The sequence below is a fragment of the Protopterus annectens genome, chromosome 1.part1, assembly GCF_019279795.1.
Source record: "Protopterus annectens isolate FY-2018-M chromosome 1.part1, PAN1.0, whole genome shotgun sequence".
Taxonomy (NCBI): domain Eukaryota; kingdom Metazoa; phylum Chordata; order Ceratodontiformes; family Protopteridae; genus Protopterus; species Protopterus annectens.
In genome coordinates, this window is record NC_056726.1 from 332,394,663 (window position 1) to 332,419,057 (window position 24,395).

The following is a 24,395-nucleotide window of genomic DNA, read 5'->3' on the forward strand; positions in this document are numbered from 1 at the left end:
TACAGTTTGTAGATTGGATATTTTGGTATGAGGAGGCTGTTTAGATTCTGAGTTTTAAACCCACCAAACCGATAATAGATAACCTTGTTCTCAATGAAGAGTGTATAGTGTGGCATTAGTAGATCTGGAAACATTTCCCACAGTTCCAAAGTCCATTTTTTAATACAGTAGAGAGTTGATTATCTGAACTAATTGGGACGTAGGAGAGTTCAGATAATCAAACTATTTGGCTAATCAAACATGTAATTGAACTGCATAAAAAACTTGTAAAAATGTTTTTGATTAACATTAAACAAGAAAAATAAAAGCAAGGTACTGTAAGTACAAAACGGTATAGTATATTACTGTAGTACAAGCTCAAAAAACACTAATAAGCGAATGCGTATAATGTTTACATATTCAGCCTTTATGATTTTTCAAACTTTGGAAGGCCACATTCAGATAATTGACGTTTTGGATAATCGACGTTTGGATAATTGACTCTCTACTGTAATAAAACAGTGTTGAGTGACAATTAAAACAAACACTACACAAACTTATAAACAACTTATAAACATTAATCTGAGAGCAAGCCTGACAGTATTACTTCAAGGGCTCCTCAGCAATCGGTGGAATAGTTAGGTTCAGCATTCTTATGTCCTTATATATGGCTTTTCTTTAAATGTGAAAGTCATGGGCTTAGAACATGTGCTTTCCTATGGCTCACATCTTGTACGCATTCTCTATGGTTAAAGGAGTATATGTGTTTCCAGAATCCCCATTTTTCCTTCTGCTCAGGTAGTTCTGCAGTTCTCCTAACAACCATTACTGTAAAGTTCTTGCATTTGAGTTCTAAAAATTAAAAGCGCTACTAAGTTTGACTGTGATTGCTCACTTCTCTGGAACAGGTTACCCATCCATGTGAAGCAGAATTCTTCCCTAACCCAGTTTAAACTTAATTTGGACCAGTGGATGGGGAATCAGAAATTTACCTCTAGTCTGGCACCTATGTCTCTATTAGAGGACTCCTGTAAATGATTGATCACCCATACCCAAGCCTACATATACCCCTTAAAATAAACCTAGGGTATCAAACCTTGTCAGATACATTTGGGAAGTCTGGCAAGGCTTAAAAAGGCCCTTGGGGTCATTAGCATAGTAATCGTCTATGAACTTTTATATCATTGATTAGGACAGCCACAAGAGCTGCCTTTTTTGGGGGGGGGCATATTATGAAGTCAGCAGCTGTTGAAAGTATCATCAGTTGAGTCCTGAAACTTCTCTGTGTTCAGTATCTAGTGTGATATAGGGAGTATAGCAAAGAAGCTAGATGTGGGGGAATGGGTGAGGGGTAGGTGCTACAGCTTGTCATTTGATTCCAGGATAAAGTACTACTGATTTATCTTACTCCCGATGTTAGGTTATTTTCCCACTCACTTTATTTAGGTGGCAACAGGGGGAACTGGAGCGTTGTCACCCCACCACGGGTTCTGCTGTAAGGACTATGACCCTGTTGCTGGTGCCACTTCATAATGTAAACTGACCCTACCAGAAATTTATCAGGAATGGGCCATCATGTTTCAAGAACATCTGGGATGTGAACTCAGCACAGGGTTGGCTTCTTCTCTTTAACGCTTAGCCACTAACCAGTGAAAGTTGAGTTGGACTCCACAGTCCCTTCCATGCCAACTGTGGGCCTGACAGCCTTAGTTGAGATGGTCTCCACAGTCCCTTCCAAGTCAACTGTGGGTCTGACATCCTTTGTTGAGGTGGTCTCCATAGTCCCTTCCAAGCCTGCTGCAGCCCTGAAAGCATTTCTCCCCTTCACACTATCATTAACACATAGTAGCTGTGGAATTTCACATCTCCCAACAGGGTGCACACATTCCTTCATTTCACATTTTCTGAAACATTAAGTTAAGAAGTATAAACCAAACAAGTATAAATATCTTGTGAAAAGTACATGTTATCAAAACTATGCAAACAGCATTAATGGCAAAAACTTAAAGATTGTAAGGTGTACAGTATTCTGAAAAATACATAATATTAAAAATGTTCAAACTGCAGTGTGTTAAAAAAATCTAATTTTTATAGTACCAGAAGTCAATGCAGTCCATATTATAATTATGTATATATATATATATATATATATATATATATATATGTGTGTGTGTGTGTGTGTGTGTGTGTGTGTGTGTGTGTGTGTATATATATATATATATATATATATATATATATATATATATATATATATATGTGTGTGTGTGTGTGTGTGTGTGTGTGTGGTGTGTGTGTGTGTGTGTGTGTGTGTGTATATATATATATATATATATATATATATATATATATATATATATATATATCTATAGATATCCAGTAGTTGGGACCTGAGAAACTATGTAGGCAACAAATTGTCCTTTGGCCAACACATATCCACTACTTTAAGAAAGTCATTTTTTATTGTGCAACTTATTACTGAGGGTATAGCATCCAGGTCCAGACATGTGATTATTCATCTGTATTCTGTACTTGTCAGGCTGACCATTGAGTATAGTGCTCCCTTCAGTAGGCATCTGTCCAAACATCTGACACAACTAGAATGTCCAGAATGATTTCTTATTGAGAAAATCAAGGTCCTAAATCATAAAAACTATGCAGACCATCTCAAATCTGCACATTTATCGTCAGTGGTATTGATCAAGTGTCTTTGTTTTTTAGAAAACAGGAAATAAGTGATGTACATTACATTCTAGTCACAAGTGGATATTTAAGCTCTGTATCTAACCTCAGTAACTTTAATAAATCCTGATGAAAGACTTCTGTTACAAAAAAGCATGAGTAAATGCAAAATCTATGTTGGTCATGTGTTCATAGGTAAATACTAGGCTAAGGACCACTAGGACCTTTGTAAGCATAGCCGTGCAACCCAAACCAGTTGTTTCCCTGGTATCATTTACATTTATTTGAATAGAATTTGTTTGATAGGAAGTTTCTAAAGGTTATGGGGGTATATTAGTTTGGGCATAGTTACTGTGTACCTCTGTCTATCACAGACATGGGGCCATGCCCGGGGTGAATTTCCAATTTCCTATCCACTAGTCAAGGTTACACTTAATTAGGGTTTGGGATGGACTCTGCTTCATATACCTGTTCCAGAGTATGAGGATTCTATGACAAACATATCTGTTTTGACAATATGTCTCCCTTATGTTGCAAGCAAAATTTAAATCCTTGAATCTAGTGGTTCTGATGCTGTTTGTTTTGTAGATCAGAACTGGATCTGAGAATGCCTTGTGTGCCAAGTATAGATTGTCTCTCGGTAACCTGTAGGAGACTGAGTAGAGAGATAGGGATTTAAGGTGATCTGTATAGGGCAATGTGTTTATACCCTGGATTCTCTTGGTAAGGAAGCTCTGTTCACGTTCCAACTGTTGGCATAATTCTGGTCAGGTACATGCACCGAAGAGGGCATTATTCTCAATGATGGGTCTGATAATGGCTAAATAATGTGGAATTATGACTTCCTTGGACCTGGATGTCATACCCTTATTTGTAAGTTGGGCACTATAGAATGATTTTCTTACTACCTTGACCACATGTTGGTCAAAGGCCAGATTACTGACTACATATGTTCCCAGATCCCTGACTACCGGGTCAGCTCTTATGGATATCTTATCGATGGAGTAATTAGCTTGGGTGGCTGTTTTTCCAAAAGGCATTATAATGCATTTCTTGATATTGAGTTTTAATCCATGACTTTGGCACCAGTCATTTGTCTGTGTTACACTCTCTTGTAAGATGTTTATGTCATGGAGGAAATCTGTGATAGCTACCAATTTACAGTCATCTGCAAACTTGGTCAGCCAAAGGCCCTTGACATTAATCTTTATCTCAAGACATAGATGCCAATTAAGAGTGGTCCCAGCATGGATCCCTGAGGTACCCTACTGGTGACCGGTCTGTTAGTGGAGGTGGTCTCACTAATCCTGACTTCCTGGGTCTTGTCTGTGAGTTATGTGGAGGTTTATGCCCAGTTTGGTGAATTTGTCAGCTGTACCTGAGTAGAGTATCTTATTGAATACCTTAGCCATGTCCAGGTAAGTGGTAAGTGCCGTTTTCCCCCTCATTCATTGTTTTGGTGACCTTCTCAAAGAGGTCTGCCAGGTTTAATAAGCATGACCTTCCCTTGACAAAGCCAAACTGGGTTGGAGCCAGTGTCTGAAAGTTGCCTATGTCTTTGTTGATCATTTACATGATAATTCTTTCCATGGCTTTACATATAAGACTAGTCAGGTTAATGGGGCTGTAGTTTCTGGGGTCAGTTGATGGTCCACCCTTGCAAAGTAGGTTAACCATTGCAGTTCTCCATTCTAGTGGTACAAAGCCTGTATTGAGGCTTTATTTGAAATGTGACTCAAGTGGTCCTGATAGGTCATGTTTCAAGCTATTTAGAAGGCATCCTGGGATAGTGTTGGGGACCCTGAGGCTGTCTTTCTGGTGTAAGCGATTGCCCCCAGGACCTGCTCCCCACTAATAGTTGGGGGTGGTTGTGCTAGGAGGTATTTTACATGGGAGGGGAGTGGGGGTTGGGTATGAGCTAACTTTGTCAGTCAACAGATTTTTTTTGTCGTTTTGCTCAGTGAAGGCATCATTGACCAACGGTTCGGCACACTGCTGTATGCTACCTTTGAGGTTATGGACATAGCTGTAGAAGGCTTTGTGGTTTTCTTTAGCCTGTGAGAATATCTTGACCTTGTAATTATGTCTAACAACAAACTATAGAAATGATCCCTGAAAGTATAGTCTTGACTTTATTGGGCTTAACTAGTCCTGTTAGCGTCCTGTTTAGTTTAATTAGAGAGCTCTTATCTTTGTGGGAGTTACTCTTCCTACTTTTAACCATGACTTTTTCCTTTGGTTATATACCCTATTAAAGTTAGGATTCTAGCAGTGCAGTTTGATTTTAGAGGGTTTTTTTTGTCTTACTTCTAGTTACAGGGTTTGCTTGGGTTACTGAACTGATTTTTATTTTGAAGGAGACAGCTTTGTGGTCTGACTTTACCAGTGAGGAAGTTTCATGGGGGACAGAGTTCTCCCGTATTGGTGAGCATCAGGTCCAGTGTGTTTGAACCTCTGGTTGGTGTGCACAGTCTGGTCAAGGATATTTATCTTAATAAAGTACAGGAGTCGTTTTGCCTGCATGTTTGAGGCTGTGTAAGTTTCCCGTTTTATAGAAGAGTAGTTAAAGTCTCCCGTAAATAAAGTCTAGTAAAAGTTATCTGTATTCCAGTGTATTTTTTTTTCTGTTAGTGAACCAACATAGCATTTCCTAATTTTTTTCTATCTTCAGGGAAGTGATGAAGTCGCACTGTAAGATATACTGGTTCTTTTGAAAAATGAATAATAGCACTTAGCAGAAACTCAGGTTCATAGAATGAGATATATGCAGTGTGTGATGCTGCCCCTTTGATCTTGGAAGTGATTGCATCAAATCTAAGCATGCATGAGATGGGGGTGAAGGAGGTGAACACCACTTCATAAAGAGAGAGAGTGTGTGTGTGTGTGTGTGTGTGTGTGTGTGTGTGTGTGTGTGTGTGTGTGTGTGTGTGTGTGTGTGTGTGTGTGTGTGTGTGTGTGTGTGTGTGTGTGTGTGTGTGTGTATCTGTGTACGCACATGTGGGTGGATAGGGGAGAAGGGATTTTGCCCTCCATAGAAGATACCTTACATTGACACAGTTTTTCTGTGTGTGATGTGCATTTTACGTGCTGAAGGCTTGAAAAAGAAATTGGAGCCAAAACAAATATTGTTGTGGGCCTGAAGTAGAACATAGTGTGATCAGTGCCATAAGTAGTAATATGTTAAAGAAGGCATCTGCATGCATCCACCACCATGTTTTTGGAATCGTTTTGCTTCCTATTGGCCCTGGGAAACTCACCCTCTTTATATGTGTTTCACCTTCTGTCTTTGTGGTATGTTCTGTAATTCTCACACTTTTCTTCTTATAAAACTTGCTACCTGTTAACATGCTGACCTTGTAGAGGTGACTAAATGGTTACATTTTAGTGGAATGGTCAGGGTAAATAGATGAAGATAAACAAATGTTAGTGTGGGTGATATTACTGTTGTCCAAAAAGGCAGTAATTCAAAAAATGGAAAGGAGATGCTCACACAGAGGTACAGGAAGTAAGAACAGTAGCATCTTCCCTAGCAACGAAGGAAGAAATATGTCCAAGAAGTAAGAGAAGGGACGATATCAAATAGTGAAAGCGATAGTATGAAACTCTTGGGAAATGACGTAATCAGCTGGAGAAGGATGAAAAGGAAATAGGGCTAGGAAAGGGAGTTAGGAGTGTAAGCATCGCTACTGTTGCTGCTGTACTAGACAGATAAGTACTGCAATGTCTTGGCTTCGGGATGACTTGTCTGTATGAGGAGGGGAAGTAAGGAATGATGAAAATGAGCAGCCACTTGGAAAAATGATTCTCTGAAAAGTCTCTGAATGTTCGACGAGCTGTATGGAATTAGAAAGAATGAAAGATGTATATAAATGAAAAATATCACCTAAAAATGCAACCGTCTGGATTCTGTTGAGCTTTAATTAAGGAACTTAATTATTTCTATCATACCCCTTTTACTCTACTTTATTCCCTGATAAATGTATTGTGCTGTGCTCCATTAATTTCTGTTTTTTTATGAATTCTAATGAAGACATTGTACCATTTTTGCTGCCATCTTCTGAAATGTGTCCACTGTATGTCTTCATGAGGTGAAGTCTTCAGAAATGTCTGCTTTCTCTAGAATGGAGTCTTACCAGCTGTTTCTGCATAAGGACAGTAACTTCCTTTTTGGCTAATTATGCATCCTTGTCATATACTTCAGTTCTTACAGCTTTCTCATATGTTTTGCTTTTCCCTCATCCAATATGAGTGTTTCAGCATCCATTTCTACTATGCCTGTTGGCAGTGTTTCCATACGAGTATCATTCGCATCTCCTGGAATTTTACTTCCCTGTGCACTTTGCACTTTTTGTGTTAATCTCAGTCTGACTCGTATGTCTTTGACAGCTTGAAAAGTTCTATCTAATACTTCAGCAGTATGCTACTCAGGGTGAGGGTAATTTATAGTTTATCTACCCTGGGTTAGTTGGGCCAAATAAGAGTCCTCTCACTGTGGGCACATTTATGTATTACCCAGAACTTCTAGTTATCTTTTGCTTTTATATAGTGACATTATGGCACCACAGTGTTATGCAGCCCCTGGTGTCTTTCCATGTTGTTGCTCTGATGGCAAACGTCAAGGAGAGAATTAAAATGTATGTGCTACATGTGCCCACCAGTGTACATGGCTCTGCACTCACATTACAGCAGTTTAATGTGCTTGCAGCCATTGTATGAACTGAATATCAAGAAGATGAAATGAAGGACATTTTTAACTAGTATGTTTGCATGTTTAGCTAAAAGATGACATACGTCCATCTTAACAAATATAATAAGTGAGGAAACTGCATTTTAAGCAAAAAATGCACTTTGATAGGTAAAATGTTTGTGCTGTACATTAACACCTGGGCATGTAAACCCTTATTACTATCAACAACCATATTCTGTGAAAAATGCAAGGTTTTGAATGTTTTTGTCTCCATAGCTTTCTTAAGCATTACCTTTTTGACTGAAAGTCTTTGCTTATTGACACAAACTTCTCAGCAAGGGCATAGAATGTCTTTCTACCTGTTTTAAGTACATTTTTGTATTTCTTCTTAAGTGAGGTCTTGGAAGTGTGTTTTTTTAAGACTGAATATTATTTTGGTATCATTTGCATGAAAACAGGTGAGTGGCATTGTAGCACTATTTTTGGGGGGATTCGGTCTCATATTTTCAGGATCTTAGCGACCACCTTGTCACTTATATTATAAAGCACAAACTCTGTTCTTCATACCCACCCCTATATAAACTAATTAGAAACAAGAAAAAATTCAACCTAGAACTATTTCTAGCGGAACTAAAATCCTGTAATTGGTCTACCCTTACTACTCTTCCCCTAGCCGAGAGTGTCTCATACTTCAATGACACTTTCCGAAATATTCTCAACTCCCACGCCCCAAATCGTCTTGTTAGAACCAAAGACCGTATAGCTCCCTGGCTAACAAAAGAAACCAAAACAAAAATTAAACTCCGCGACCAAGCTTGGAATAAATGGAGAGCTACTAAAACTCCCCTAGATCGCATCAAATTCCAGCAGCTTAGAAACTCCACAAAGTCACCTTCAGGATAAACATCAGTCTAACCCAAAAAAGTTTTGGGCTGGATTTAACAACCTTCTTCATCCTGGTAAATCTTCTACCCCAATACCTGAGAAACTCATAAGTAAAAAACCAGAAGAAATAGCCAACGCCTTTAACATTTTTTTTACAGAGACCATCCAGTTCCTAGCCAACCATCTACCCACTTCCTCTCCATCCTTAACTATTCCTCTTGACTCACCCCCTTGCTCCTTTAACCTTCAACCAGTATCCACCTCCTATATTCGTACCCTAATAAAAAAACTAAAACCATCCACCCTTGCGGCCGATCGTCTCCCAGCGGAATACCTCCAACTAGCCTCTGATGTCATTGCCTATCCCATATCAATCTTGATCAACAGATCCATAACTGAGGCCACCATCCCCTCTATTTGGAAAATTTCGTACATCATTCCATTACATAAAGGAGGCCATTCCACTGAAACTTCTAATTACAGGCCTATCGCTATACTATCTCCAATAGCTAAAATTCTGGAACGGTGTATTCACAAACAACTCCTACACTACCTCACCATCAATAATCTATTGTCTAGTACCCAGCATGGTTTTCGCCCCCATCATAGTACTACCACTGCCCTCCTCTCCTTTGTCGACTCAGTAAATAGCAACCGCAACAAAAAACTTATATCCTCTGCACTCTTTCTTGATCTATCAAAAGCTTTTGACATGGTCAACCACCAACAATCACTCCGCACCCTCCAAACCCTTCATCTGGACAACTTATGCCTAAACTGGTTCAAGGATTAACTTTCTGGCCGGCAACAAGCAGTCCAATGGCAAAATAGTTTATCTCAACTACTCCCTAACAACATAGGCATCCCCCAAGGCTCCATACTTGGTCCCCTTCTTTTCTCTGTTTTTATAAATGATCTTCACACTATCATCCCCAGTGCCACCTGCATCCAATACGCAGACGACTCTACCCTGATCTGCTCTGATCTTTCTCTCCAGAAACTTCAAGTAGCCACCCAACAATGTTTTGCCAAAGTTGAAAATTGGTTCTCCGACCTGAAACTCATTCTCAACCCAACTAAAACCAAGTTACTTTTATTCTTCCCCTTGTCTACCACTTCCTCAACCCTAACGTCGGAACCGTCTAAACCTAGCTCCTTTTTTGTGGAATCCTCTAATGGAACCATCATAGAGCCCGTCTCCCACACCAAGCTATTAGGTGTCACTATTGACCACAAGCTCAAATTCGATCTCCACACTTCCCAAACCATTAAATCTGTTAACAAGAAACTAGGTTCAATGTACAGAATCAGAAACTTTCTTACTCCTCATGCAAAATTAACCATTGCCCGTACGCATCTTCTTTCCACATTACTATATGCCTCCCCGGTATTTTCCTTCCTGAATAAACGTGAGCTCAACAACCTTTCTACCACCTACCACCACATAGCCAAATTCGTAACAGGAACACCTTATCGTACCCACCATTGCCATAACCTCAAGAAACTCGGCTGGTTAGAACTACCCAATCTTCTTAAATTTAATCAACTCACGGAAGCCTTCAAAATAATTCATCAACCTGACAAAACCCCCTCTCTATCCAATATCCTGACCCCATACACCAACCTCAGTTCCCTTCGGTCATCAAATAGTATTCAAGTATTAACCATCAAATCTAACAACAAAGGTGGCGACGCTCTTTATGCTAACTCTATTGGAAAGCTATGGAATTCCCTTCCCAATAACCTTAGACTCATGACTTCACTCACGCCATTCAAAAACAATCTTAGAGAATATTTCAAGTCCCACTGGTTATGCCCATGTCCAACCCCAGATTAATACCCATAGCTTTCACATCATCCTACTCTTTACTCTCTCACAAACTATTATCAACCAATTTACTTCCTCCTTATCTACCTATGTTTTCTGACCTATTCAACCTATGATTTGTCTCTACAAGCATGTATATAATGTTTATATTACTGTTTTGTATTGTAGTGCTTAACTGTTCTTATGATTGGGAGCTTTTCTCCCCGGGCCTCTACTGAAAAAGGATATGTATCCAGCTAGACTAGCCCGGTCAGCAAATGTAAAATAAAATAAAATAAATAAATAAATCTAGGTTCAGCCTTGATCTCAGGATACCATCTGTATGTGTAAGCTAAAAAACGTTCTACTTTTGTAATAGTCTTAGATGATCCAAAAATGCATTTGTTTTAAACTGCACAAAAGAAACAATGTGAAGGTTACAAACAAAGCTCTATTAAATCCAGTTAAAAACCACTTGTGCATTGACAAAAAGTTTTCAATGTTAAATCAAATGTAGCAAAAGACTGATCTGTAATCAAACCTACAAACCTTGCTGATAAATTAGTGCACTGTTGTTTACTCAGTTGAGAATACAAAATAAAAGAGAGGGATTTGAATCATCAATTGATTTCAGACCAGGCATCTCTTTCAACATTTAGATTATAGTAAAGTACAAATTGTTCATAATCATAAATTTGAGATGAAGAATAATTTTAGCTGTCATACTATTCCGGTGGTTTATACATTAAAATGTGCATTTGATAAAGTTTTACATAGGTGAGGTTAAAAGAAGAAAACCCTTGGACTGCTTCCTGAAGCATATAGGGGATATAAGAAGGAAAGCAGAGGCCACCCCCACATATTAATCTGTCTCATGAGGGGTGCACCTGATGGATTCATTTTTTTTTTCTTCTGAACCAAGTGAATTTTCAATAGGTAACCAGTAATGTGGTTGGCATTTTAAAAGAAAGAAGCCTGGTATATTTTTAAAAATGGAGCTCAACAATCTCTGGGCATGAATAATGAACTATATTTTGAAGTAGCATGCATATAAGTTTAATGTCTGTCTATTTATGCATTAGTACATTGTTTGATTTCATATAATTGTTCCCACTATGTTATTGTTATTGTTGTTTTTAGTATGATATTTATTAAGGGTTTCCAGGGTACTTCAACACAGTAGTACTTGCTGCATTGGTCTAGTCATCTTGACTGCCCATTATCAGTCCGATTCTTAAGCTGACTGCTTACTTGACTTCGTTATTTCCAGTGGAATATATGCATGGCTTTTTTTTTCTTTTTGCACTTGCGGTGGTGGTGCTGCGGTAGCGTTGCCGCCTCACAGCAAGACATTGTGCCGTTCGATTCTCAGCTAGAGCGTCTTCTGTGTGGAGACATGCGTGAATGGGCGTATCTTCATTGAAGGTTGTGCGTCAGGGCTGGCAAACTCGGCACGTAAAAAATCTACTGCCAATCATTAGTGGACCGGAGTTCCACTGTGGCGACCCCTAACCGGGGCCGAAAGACACAAACAAAACTTGCTTTAACATTGAGATTTTATTTCTTAGTTTGTTTTTAGTTTTCAACTTTGGTTTACTTTGTGCAGTTTAATTTGCTGTCTTTGTAGAGTTTGCATGTTACTCCTTTGTCCATGTGGGTGGGTTTTCTTAATCTATGTGTGATGCAGTTTACTTCAACCTCTTGAACCTGTGTTAGTCAGTGGTTACTAAACTAAATTGTTTCTCTGTTTCTAGTTGCATATAAAAATGTGTCTCTCTTTACATATACATATATTACATTTACCTTTGTGGGTCAGGACATGAGTTCTTAGAAAGATGATCTGATCAGTTCACTACCAACTGATTTCTGATAGTACTTCTGATTATTCATTATATAGATTAGAATTAGTATAGAGCTCGCTGCGCTGTGGGCCTACAGTAATTGCATTGCCCCCAGCGAATCAACCCCGTGCACCTTGTGGCACCCAAGTTAAAAACCTTAACCATTATTTAATCACCTTAACCATTACATCCCTGGAGTGTCCTTTTCTGACAGTGTAGAATTTCAAGACTAATCACCATAATTTGGAGTTCTATCAGTAAACAACAAAGAACTTAAGATATGCCATAAGATATGCCAATTATAGACTTTTACTTTAACTCCTTGGTTAAATTATGTGTGAAAATGGAATGTCTAAAAAACACACAAGTAAAACTGATATGCCTATCTGATTCAGACTGGGTTCAGTAGATGGATTTTAGATTAGCTCTTCTGACACATGCTGCTGACTCTTTCTTAGTCTTTGGAATTTATTATTATCAAGGACATATACAAAAGATCAGTACATTTTTCCAAGGTGAATGTGTAGGCAGTCACCTTTTTCCAGGTACTGGGTGACTGCTTATTGCTGGATCCACTCCATCTGGTTGATTAATCCAAACTCACATCACAGTGGCTCACTGTAGAGAACCATAAAAGGCAGCTTGTCTATACCCATTCTTATCTTGCACTTACTCGTATTATTTTTTCAAGCAAATGTGACACAAATCAAATTGCACCTCCCATGAGGGTCTTTGTCCCCATACCTGTTTTACTTTATTATTTTCACTCTGAGATCACTGCATCTCTGAAAAAAGGGCGATCGGTGACATATAGTATAACATGTCTTGCATTTTCTTTGAAACACATCTGTCTCAGGCCATTCACAGTTTGCTGTTACTTAAGTATTATAGTCTTGCTTCATTGTGAAGTGAGCAATAAACAGTGAACAAATGCCATCTTTAGCTGTTAATGCCAATCAGTTATTACTTAAACTAAGATGGCTCCAGCAACTGACTGACTACAGCTCCTTAATACAGTGGATATAAAATGTTTACACACCCCTGTTAAAATGTCAGGTTTTTGTGATATAAAAAAATGAGACCGCAGTAAATTATTTCAAAACTTTTCCCACCTTTAATGTGACCTATAACCTGTACAATTCAATTGAAAAACAAACAAATCTGTTTGGGGAAAAATGTAAAAAAAAAAGTGCAATAAGCTGGTTGCATAAGTGTGCACACCCTTAAACTAATACTTTGTTGAAGCATCTTTTGATGTATTACAGCATACAGTCTTCTTGGGTACACACCTGCCATCAATTAAAGAGAATCTGATTAACCCCAAATAAAGTTCAGATATCCTAGTAGGATTTTCCTGATATTTACTCAGTTGCCTGCTACAGCAAAAGCCATGGTTCCCAGAGAGCTTACAAAGCATCAAAGGCATCTCATTGTTGAAAGGTGTCAGTCAGGAGAAGAGTACAAAAAAATTTCCGCAGCATTGGATATACCATGGAACACAGTGAAGACAGTCATCAAAAAGTGGAGTAAATATGGGACAACAGTGATGCTGCAAAGAACTGGACGTACCTACAAAATTGATGAAAAGACAAGACAAAAATGGGTCAGGGAGGCTGTCAAGAGACCTACAGCAACACTGAAGGAGCTGCAGAAATTTCTGGCAAGGACTGGTTGTGTACTACATGTAACAACAATCTCCCGTATTCTCCATATGTCTGGGTTATGGGGTAGGGTTGCAAGATGGAAGCTTTTTCTTACACAGAAAAACATCCAGGCCCAGCTAAAATTTGCAAAACAATACATCGTCTCACAAAAGCATGTGGGAAAATGGTCTGATAAGACCAAGGTTGAACTTTTTGGCCACAATTCCAAAAGGTATGTTTGGTACAAAAACAACATTTCGCATCACCAAAAGAACACCATCCCCATGGTGAATAATGGCGGTGGCAGTATCATGCTTTGGGGTTGCTTTTCTTCATCTGGAACTGGGGCTTTAGTCAATGTGAAGGGAATTATGAACAGTTCCAAATACCAGTCACTTTTGGCCCAAGATCTTCAGGTGTCTGCTAGAAAGCTGAAGATTAAGAGGAAATTCACCTTTAAACATGACAATGACCCCAAGCATACATCCAAATCAACCAAAGAATAGCTTTACCAGTAGAAAATTAAAGTTTTGGAATGACCCAGCCAGAGCCCAGACCTAAATTCAATAGAAAATCTGTGGGTGACCTGAAGAGGGCTGTGGACAAGAGATGCCCTCGCAATCTGACAGATTTGGAGAGCTGTCACAAGGAAGAGTGGGTAAATATTGCCAAGTCAAGATGTGCCATACTGATAGACTCCTACCCAAAAAGACTGAATGCTGTAATTAAATCAAAAGGTGCTTCAAGAAAGTATTAGTTTAAGGGTGTGCACACTTATGTAACAAGCTTATTGTACGTCTTTTATTTTTTATATTTTTTCCCCTAACAGATTTGTTTGTTTTCAATTGAATTCTATGGGTTATAGGTCACATTACAGGTGGGAAAAGTTTTGAAATGATGTATTGTGGACTCATTTTTTTATATCACAAAAACCTGGCATTTTAACAGGGGTGTGTGTACACTTTTTTATCCACTGTATGTAATCTCTGAGCTACGCAGTCTAGCGTGCTAATGTAAGCATTCCCGGTCAACAAATGTTAAACAAGTAAATAAATAAATAAAATAAATAAAATAAAATAAAATAAAAGCTTTTGTACCTAGAGTGGGTTATTGTTACTGTTCCCTGTTTCAAAGGTCTCAAATGCCTGCTGCATGTGTGTTTCCCACAAGAAAGCAATACCCAAGCTGAGAACCAGAATCTGTATTATTTTCTTTTGTGCCTATCCTCTGTGCATAGTACCTGCTCTGAATTCAGCTGTCTCACTTGAAAAAAAAAAAAAAAAAAAACAACTTTAACTTAAGGAAATATTGAATTACAAAATAGTGTTTGTAAAATCACAGGTATTCTGCATACATCCTTCTTGCTTTCATTTCCGGATGAAATATCTGAAAGTAGCTGTTGTACTGTTCCAGGTCACATTCCTGTTGCCAAGTTCAAAAGCAGCTCAGTTTTTACATTGTGGATAAATCTCAATACTTAATGTCTGAAGAATCCTCGTACCCATATTCCTAGGGGATGTTGTAGCATGCTCCATTGTAGAAGTATTCATGAGAGGGGGAAGGAAAAAGGTAAAGCAATAAGGAAAAGAGGCGCAGACAGATGATTAGCAAACAGGTGTTTGACTCTGAAAAATATGAGCACAAATGTGCATTTGTGTTTTCTGTATTCTAATTCAAAGATGGCTGCATCTTGGAAAATTTCCCTTAGTTCAACATACTGCAGTGTCAAAGGTAGTATGTACAAGTCGCAGGGATAAGGGTGGCACATCCCCCTACATCAGGGGGATGAAGCCCTCCTTGCAAAAAAAAAAAAAATACTTTAATAGTGTAACAGTCAGTTTTGGTTTTGGTGCTGTTTTCCTATTTTTTGCATATCAGTGTTTACTGATTTGAATGAAAAACACTAGCATGATGACATTGTGTCTTTCAGCCAGGAAGTAGTGGGTAGGGTGCAGTGGCTGCATACATGGTAGTTCCACATGCAGGCGGACTCAGTGGGAACCACGCTTCTTCTGCCTGGCTAATTCATACTTCTATATTTACATCTAGAAAAGAGGACATTAAGCACAGACACTTTGGTGAGGTCTAGACCATATTAGGAGCATTTGTGTAACTGATGCCTTTGCGCTGAAAGCAGATAACTTAGTATGATGTCCCCAGATGTAGTTGTACAGCGCATAAGCATAACTGACAGCAGGAGCAAGTTATAGGCAGAACTGCCTAGCAATCTTAAAAATCTCTAGGACATACCATCAGATCTGGTGTGGTCACTTGTGATATTAATCATAAAAGAATGACCATTACTATGCTATCAGAATACTTGAAAATTATCATTTTCTGTGAGGGGCAGTGCCCCATCCCTACCCCTCACCCCCAAATTACTCAGCTGTTGAATTTACAGAAGCATTGGAGGGAAGGGAATTTCCCCTTTGTAGAGACCGCCACTGACAGATGTGTTTTTCCTGCAAAGTGTCAGAAAATAGTGTACACACTCTTGGCCGTCCACCCATTGTCCAACTACCATCTTACACCTGCTAGCTCAGGTCACTCTTGAAAATAATACAGGCTTTATTTAAACTGTTATCCTGCTTATTGAGCTACATAATGATACATTTTTTCACTATTGTGTTAGAAATAATTTGTAAAGCTGCATTTCCTGCCAGACCTTTCTGGACTAATGTAATTAAAATGATCAGAGCTGGTCCTTTTATACATTCTGGGATTTATATGATTTGTTTTTTGCTATATTTAATGTAATCTGGCTTGATTTTGTAACATGTGCATAAGATACAAGAAGTGGCATTTTGTTTTAGAGTATGTTCTGCATCTTGACTTCTTAAGCTGAAATATTAGAAGAAATGCTTGACAAGCAGTTTAAGGAAGCTTCTTTTTAAAGCTTCCCCATGTTTTAGGTCACCTTGAAGTTAGGGTAATATATTGCAAAGGTTTACTTTTTTTAATGTTTCACAAGAAAAGCCAAAGCTGTATACAGCAATCTTCTTTTCATGTCATTCTCCTCCTTGGGGTTCCTGTGTACCTTTAGTTCATTCTCTGGTTGAAGATATAATTATCGGTTTACAACACTGCAGCTTGCAGGTGTGGAAATGACTGGCATTTCAGAAGATAAAGATTGTACTTCTTTTGCCTGTGAAATAATAGAGGAAGCAAGTAAACTTTGATGAAGCATATGTTTATAAATATCTGTAGTGCAAAGATTAAAATAATGTAAATTGTCTGAGGTATTTTATGTTTTTTTAGGTATATATTTCTTCCCTGCATTCATTAGGTGGTTTGAATTTTCTGTTTAATGAGAACATTGCAGAATTTCTATTTAGATGTATAAAATGTTTTTCTGATTTTTTTTTGCCCCCTCAGCAATAACGATGATGAAGACCTTACACCAGAGCAGAAGGCAGAGCGAGAGAAAGAAAGAAGGATGGCAAACAATGCTCGAGAGCGTCTGCGTGTACGAGACATCAACGAAGCATTCAAGGAGCTAGGTCGCATGGTACAGCTGCATCTGAAGAGTGACAAGCCTCAGACAAAACTGTTAATTCTGCACCAGGCAGTGGCTGTTATTCTGAGCCTGGAGCAGCAGGTTCGAGGTTAGTGGCAGTAGGTTAAGCTTAGTCTTTTTTGTGTTACGCATTTGACCTTCGAGTTAAAACAAACATTGGCCTATGGAATCTTGCTGGAAACTGAAATCCTACCTGATATATGTGCAGCTCTTGTTCTCATCTCACAAATTCCAAAAAAGTTGTTTTCTCAAAACACTGTGATGCTTAGCTGTCTATAATGTGCTTAAATGTAGTAAAGGCTGCACTAAATTTAAATTCACCACTTTTTTGTGTGTGTGTGTGTGTGTGTGTGTGTGTGTGTGTGTGTGTGTGTGTGTGTGTGTGTGTGTGTGTGTGTGTGTGTGTGTTCAGGTCCAAAAGCTGTGTGTGGAATAATTCCATCTCTCTTCTTTTATATGCATCCACTTAACTTCTGCTAAGTGGTATGCAATTAGGACCTGAGAAGCAGTACAGTTTATTGCACCCACCATCATACATGACTGTTGCAAATGCTTAAGGCTTTATTAGTTATGGTCTGGTTTGGTCAGTATGTCCAGACTTGCAGAACATGCTGTCTTCAGATTGTGCAGCAGTAGCAGCCCTTGTAAGCAGTTCCATTAGAAGTCCATCCCCCGTCATTCTCTTTGGTGTGCCTTTTCATTTGATGTCTACATGGTCAGTGGTTTTTAAGTAATAATAGATTATAAGGGCTACTGTTGCAGTGTCACTCATAATGCCTGGGAGTTACACACCAGTGGATGTTCATGTTCATACAGCTGATTTTCAAAATACTGGATGCCCCCATAGCAACCTTGGATTCCACACCACACTGAGGATGCCAGGTCTATATTAGAATCCCAACAGTTTAGCTTGTTGAATGCCGAAACTTAGACAGCTAAACGGCTAAAGTTTAAAATAGCCAACGGCCACTTGGCAAATTTTTTCATCGGGAAAAATTTTGCTTGGCCGTCGCAAATTAAAATAAACTTCCAAACCCTAATAAAGTGGGGGCTTCACCCCCACACCCCCCAACTAAATATACCAACTCTGAGATCGCTCTACATTGGGGAAAGGGCAAATTCCCGACAACGGCCAAGCAAATTCTTTCCCGATGAAAACTTTTGCGTAAGTGGCCGTTCCAGATTTTAAGCGTTTGCCGTTTAGCTGTCTACATTTTGGCATCCGACGAACTAAGCAGTTGAGCTTATAATATAGACCCAGGAATGCCAGTGGGGCATTTGGTAGAAAAAGAAATTAGCCCCAAAAATTTTCATTTCTTTTTCTCAGCTCAAAGTAGCTAATAGCCACTTTTGCAGAGTTCTGTGATTTGACCAGTTTGTGATTTTTTTTCTTTTGATAATATTTCGTCTAACATTTCTTGCTTTTCTTGTATTAAAATTGATCTTTTCTGCTGTGATTTTGGAGATCTTTTGGGGCCAGTGACATCCCTGCAAACAATCACCAACAAGTATACCAGTGGGAGATAGATTCCACTGAAGGACGGCCACCCTCATTGCCTTTCCTGTTTAGGTGAGATTCATCAGGTGTCATCTTCTGAACTCAGTACTCTGTTTAATAAGAAAACTTCAATATACAGAGCTAATAACCTGCAGGCTTTCCTCCTACACAAAAACATATTGTTTTAGTCCAAAGATGTCCATCCCATCTCCATTAGGAGACCCCCTCCAGTGGTTTAAGTAAAGGGCATAAGTTAAAGTGCCATAAGAAAATAAATAATCCTAAGAAGTTAGTTCTTAATGATTCCACATGTGTGGAGCTAAGGTATGCCAGTGATCCCTTCAGTCTCACATAGTCCAGTCTATCCATAGATCTTTGGGAAGGAGATGTGACTGTATCAGGATTAATAAAATAGCTCAAAGCAGTCTCCCTTCAGGAAGATGACTGCTGAGCCCCATTCTGGATCATCTTCTTTTATCAGCTGTTGTAGAAGGGGTCATTCAGGCAAAGCAGGGTAAGATGCCCTGTTGCAGGTTTTTCCTGGTAATCAGGAGGAACAGGTCCTGGTGACCAATATTGCACCTCCCTAGATTAAACAGCTTGCTCAGTGAAAGATGTTATCTGTGGAGTCCCTTCTTCCTCTGCTGTTGCATGATGCGCTGCTTTTTACTTTAGATGTGACACTCACTCAAACATCCTTATTTACAAAGAACGCAAGAGTTCTTCAAGTAAATGGCAGGGATAGAGCATTTCCAGTTCATCTCTTTGCCTTTTGGCCTGTCCATTGTTTCTCGAATAGTTAGCAAATGTTTAATAGCAGTTTTTCCTATGTCAGGTTGAAAGGCATTCAGGTGTACTAATACCTGGATGATTGTATCTTACATGTTACTTCTCTGCAAAATCATACAAGGGTTGCTAAAACTGAAAACAGTTAATCCAGAGTAAAAGGCACCAAACTCCTCCAGCGAACTCCACATGGAGACTGGTGGACAATACCACTTGAAACGAAGTTAACTTTCTTAATACTCAAGATAACAGTTCCATAAAAGGCTTAAATGAATATCACCTGTAGCAATTAGAACAGCTTCATTTAACAAAATTCTGAATGCTTTCACCTTCTGCATGAAGGCATAATCAGAGATCTCTGATGATGATCCTGTCCCATCTCACAAGAAGAACTTTTGTGGGTAGTCCTGGATGACAAGTTAGGCAGACTACCTTCCCTATCTTTAATGAACTCTTTCTTTATGCATACAGGAGAGAAGACCTACCTGACAGCAAGATCACTTCTGAAATCACTGGGATGCATGTCAGCTTCTGTCATCATGGTCTTCTTGTCCAGGTTGCACACGAGGAGGATCTAGTGTTTTGAATGAGAAACCTATGGAAACTACTGTTACACTCACTGGAGAGGGTCTTGCTAGTAATATCTTCAGTTCAGATGGAGTTCAGAAAGTAGGAGGTCTATATGCAAGCTAAACCAAGAATGGTATTTGTGATTTACCAGGGATCCCAGACCTTAACTTCGGATGCCTCTCGTGTTGCTTGGAGAGCTCATACAGGGTCCTGCGAAGAACAGGAATGGTAGAGGAGCCAGGATATAATGAAGCAGTTTAATGTCAAAGGGATGCTAACTGTGATTTATATTTCTCAGATATTCAAGTCAACCTGATGGCACAGGGGTCTTCAAAATGAGTATAGATATTAAATGCCAGTCATGTGTTTAAAATATTAGGTTGCAGAGAACTCGCTCTTAACAACTCTGGAAGCTGGCTATGGTAGTCTGGGATCTAGCTACTCAGCAGAAGCTCCACCTTCTGGCCTTTTGCATTCCTTTAGCTGGAAACTGTTTCAATGATCAGTTGAGTAGGTCAGTTCCCAACTGACATAAATGGAAGTTGGATACTATAATCTTCGACATCCTTACACTGGAGTGGGAGATCCTGAACTTGTGCCTGTTTGCATCAGATCTGAATCTCCAGCTCAAGAAATCCTATGGCATGCACCAGTGCATAGAAGTCTGGGCAATAAATGCAATCTTAGTCCAGTATGACTTCCACCCTTCCCCTTACTACCAAGGATCCTATCAAGAGAAGAAAGGTAAAATCTCATCCTGATAGTCCCCTTCTGATCAGGGCAGCTCAGATTTACCCAGTTGTTGCAGCTAAATGAGAACTCACCCAATTATTTCTACCCTTTGCACCCTGTTAACTCAGCAAGGGTGATCTCTGATGCATCCATATCTAAAGAACGTCAAAGTAGCAGCCTGAAGGATAAAAACATGGCCTCATTTTGGGAGACCTTTCCAGCCAAAGTTTTACACATCGTGCAGGAGACCATAAAACTTACCACCAGGAAGCTGTACCTGGAAAATAGATTATCTTTGGTCTGCCTACCATGGCATGCTATCAAGGTCAGCTTCAGTCTTTGAACTCTTGCTCTGTTTGGCAGGCATATTTGATAAAAGCAGAGTCACTCAGTAGGTTAATGGGGACTGAGGGACTCAAACATTGGACTACAGGAAGGCACTTGTCTAAATGTATTGTCCTTAATTCAGTCTGCTAAGTGCTAGACACAAATAACGCTACTGCACTGTACTGCAAACTGATCGGCTGAAATATATACGTACTAGTTTTCATAGCTTAAATGTGGTAAGAAGAAAAATGGAACATTGTAGAAATGTCATGATGAAATGCCACCCAAAGGGATAGCAGATGTTGAATATCAGCCTGCAAACACAACTAGAGGTATTAAGTCTCAGGGTTCTACATTATATGGTACAAAGAGTGACTGTGAAAATTACCAAGTACTACATAGAGTGTGAAGGTATCGGATTGGCCAGATCACTGATATTACATATCATTTGAACCTCATAATATGGCTGACCACTCCATTTAAATAGTTATATATCAGTCAGTAGTACCTCATTAGACCACTGACAACAAGGTATTCTAATTAGCAATGACATCTGCAAATGATTCATTTAGTTGTTTACCACTCTGGGTTGGAGTCACTAATGCCCCTTCTTATACTGGTGGTGATGATGAGGCTTCACCACAAGAGGTGGCAAGCAAGCCTGATAGCCACCACTGCTGCTGTGACATGGAGGATACTTGCTAGTTGTTTCAGTCATATGCCTCTGCACAATAAGATCATGTCCACCCCGGAAGCTAGACCATTCACTCCTTCTCAGCCATCCCACATACCCAGCCCAGCGGCCACTCCAAGTCCTGGTCTGCACCAGGGCATCACAAGTGGACTGCCTCCACTAAGACATCACCCAAACTCTGAGAAAGGCAAGTAAACGGAAATGCATTCTACTTTCCAAAGCAGTTGTAATCTCAGAAGATACTTTGGAGATACATCGATCATATTTAAATTGCTTTATCTCATTTTTGTTTGGATTTGTTTGTAACCAGGTAAATCCCACTGGATATGCTGCCCATCTACTTGAGCCAGATTATTGATTTACTTAAGTTAAACACTCATTAGAACTTGCAAAAAGATGCTTACAGTTTATAACTCCTAATATTGTTTAAGCACAATTTCTTTTGTCATGATTTTTAGTATATTCTTATATTTTAAACTCTTATATAACATTAATTGGCAATATTTGGAGTGCATTTACTTTTATGTATGTTATTTAATTTATGAGTTCAGGATGTTTATGTGCTTGTTTTTAAGATGCATCAAAGCAGCATATAAATTGTTCTAAGGAATTCATATTAGTGGCTAGTAATTGTATAACTACTCTAATGAGAGTTCTGAGATACTGTTTATACATAGTGTAATGTCACCTGAGGACTCAGGTGTGAACTACATTATTTCTGTAATTAACTGATATTCAGAAATGTCCCATTTCCTTAAAAATCTTTAATATTCCCCAAAGTTGCATTACCTCTGAGTAGGTTATAGTAGTTAAGGCTATAGGACAAAACACCCTGATTGGTGTTGTTTGGGGCTGACTCTCAAGTCTTTGAGGGGTTTTTTCCCTTTTTTTTTTTTATATATTTTTTCCGAAACAAGATATCAATGAAGCACATCTAGATGATACAGACCGTATTTGAAAAATAAATGTTGTAGTGATGGAAGCACAGATTAAGGGCAAAGTTCTTCATTAGCACTCTTCAAAAAAAATCTTGATGAGTGGATGGGAAATAGGAAATGCACCCCGGAGATCACTTCTGTGTCTCTGCTTGACAGTGGCACAGGAAAATAACTTTCTTGGGTGGCGTAAGCCAGGGAACCTTGTTGGCTAGGCTTACGTAGGCCCTTGGGCCAATAGCCTAGTACCTACCTGTGAACCTATGAAAACTGAGCAAAGTGTATGGTTAAGGCCAAATTACATACGCTAATCTTGGCTGCTTGCATGATGTCTGTGCAACAGGCCTGTTCTCATCCCATGGCAGGAACAGATAGGCAGTGAAGCAGCAACTTGATGGTTGGCAAGTAACAGGGCAAGAAAAATGATACTGGAAAAAAAATGAAAATTAATTTTAAGCAGATTATGGAAGGAATAGAAAGGACCACAGCTGAGTATTACCAGGTATAATGCACCATGTTGTAGGTGGAGTACAGAATTCTATATATTGATAGTATACTATTGGTTTATAGCCTCACACCTCATTTTATGGATGACTGATGTTATGAATGTCTACATGAAAGTCAGAACATTATGCAACGTAAACATGCAGCCAAAGCAGTGAATGAGTGGTGGCACCTTCAAATGTAAATGTGAACATACGGCGATAATACAAGAAGGCTTGTGGCATATCATACTTGTCTGAATGCTACATTTGGTTCCCTTTAAACCTTGTCTTCATTGTGAGTGCTTGAACCTCTGTCTTTGATCTATACTTTGCCATACATTTTAACAGTGTATTCCAGGACCACACCACAGCATGCTGTTATAGGTTAGTATTTTCTTAAGTCAGTCTTGAGTATTCCAACTTTCAGCTGTAGCCTGTACACCCCTCCTTCTTCCCCATATTTCCTTCTCAGGAACTCCACTCAGCCTGCTTGACACTGAGTGTTGTCTGTGGCCATATCATATATCATCCTCTCCCCTTCCTTTTTGTCACACATTGTTTACACGCATGCAGAGTATTCCATGTCTGCGCTAATGTTGCAGTCATTCCAGTGTCTTAGCTTGTTGATCACAGCCCAATCATGAGTTCTCTTTGAGGTCACCACCAGTGTACACAATATTCCACCTGCATTGTTGCCACTGTGCCATGCTGAGTGGGATGAAGTCTTTGTATACCACTTCACAGCATCCTGATGGCCTTATCCACTGCCTCTTCACACTGTTCTGCAGGATTCTGCCTGGGGGTGATTATGATCCTGATATCCCTTTTTCCTCTCCATTCCAGTGTGTCACCCTCTAAGCATGTCATTTTTTTTCTAGATTTTGCCTTAAATTTGTTATTCATTTATAGCTTAGGCTGCATCATCAGCCTTGGAGGGTCTGACCGGGGTCTGGACTATACTACCAATGTTGGTGCCACTGGCAAATGTTCATGATTTACAGCCCTGGAATGATGTTTGACACCCGTATGTGTGACTGGCTTTACCATCAAACCCAGTGACATTCCACTAGTTGCTGGCTAGTCTCCTTCTGAATGCCATTCCCTGCTTTTGTGTGACTTAGCCACTTTCATACCTACTTCATTATGTGGGCCCTAGCCCATACCCATTCCCTTCCCTGTCAGTTTTCTGTGTGGTGCAGTACCACAGACCTTGCTGAAGTTTGGATATTTTTGTGTTATTTCGTCTTTTTTAATTCTCTTCTCCCACGCTGGTGTTTTCCTCCTGTGAGGCAGGAACTGATTGTAGGCGGCTGTCATCATTCATATTTTC

At 39.3% G+C, this 24,395-nt stretch overlaps 1 protein-coding gene across 12 annotated transcripts in view; it reads left to right on the forward strand.

The window, feature by feature from the left end:
• Nucleotides 1-24,395, forward strand: part of TCF4 (transcription factor 4) — a 2,211,973-nt gene that overhangs the window by 2,141,100 nt on the left and 46,478 nt on the right. For all 12 annotated transcript variants that reach the window (XM_044074967.1, XM_044074939.1, XM_044074975.1 and 9 more), the window contains one exon: nt 16,897-17,126. In XM_044074967.1, coding sequence (XP_043930902.1) covers nt 16,897-17,126 — 230 coding nt within the window. The remainder of the gene's footprint in view (nt 1-16,896; nt 17,127-24,395) is intronic.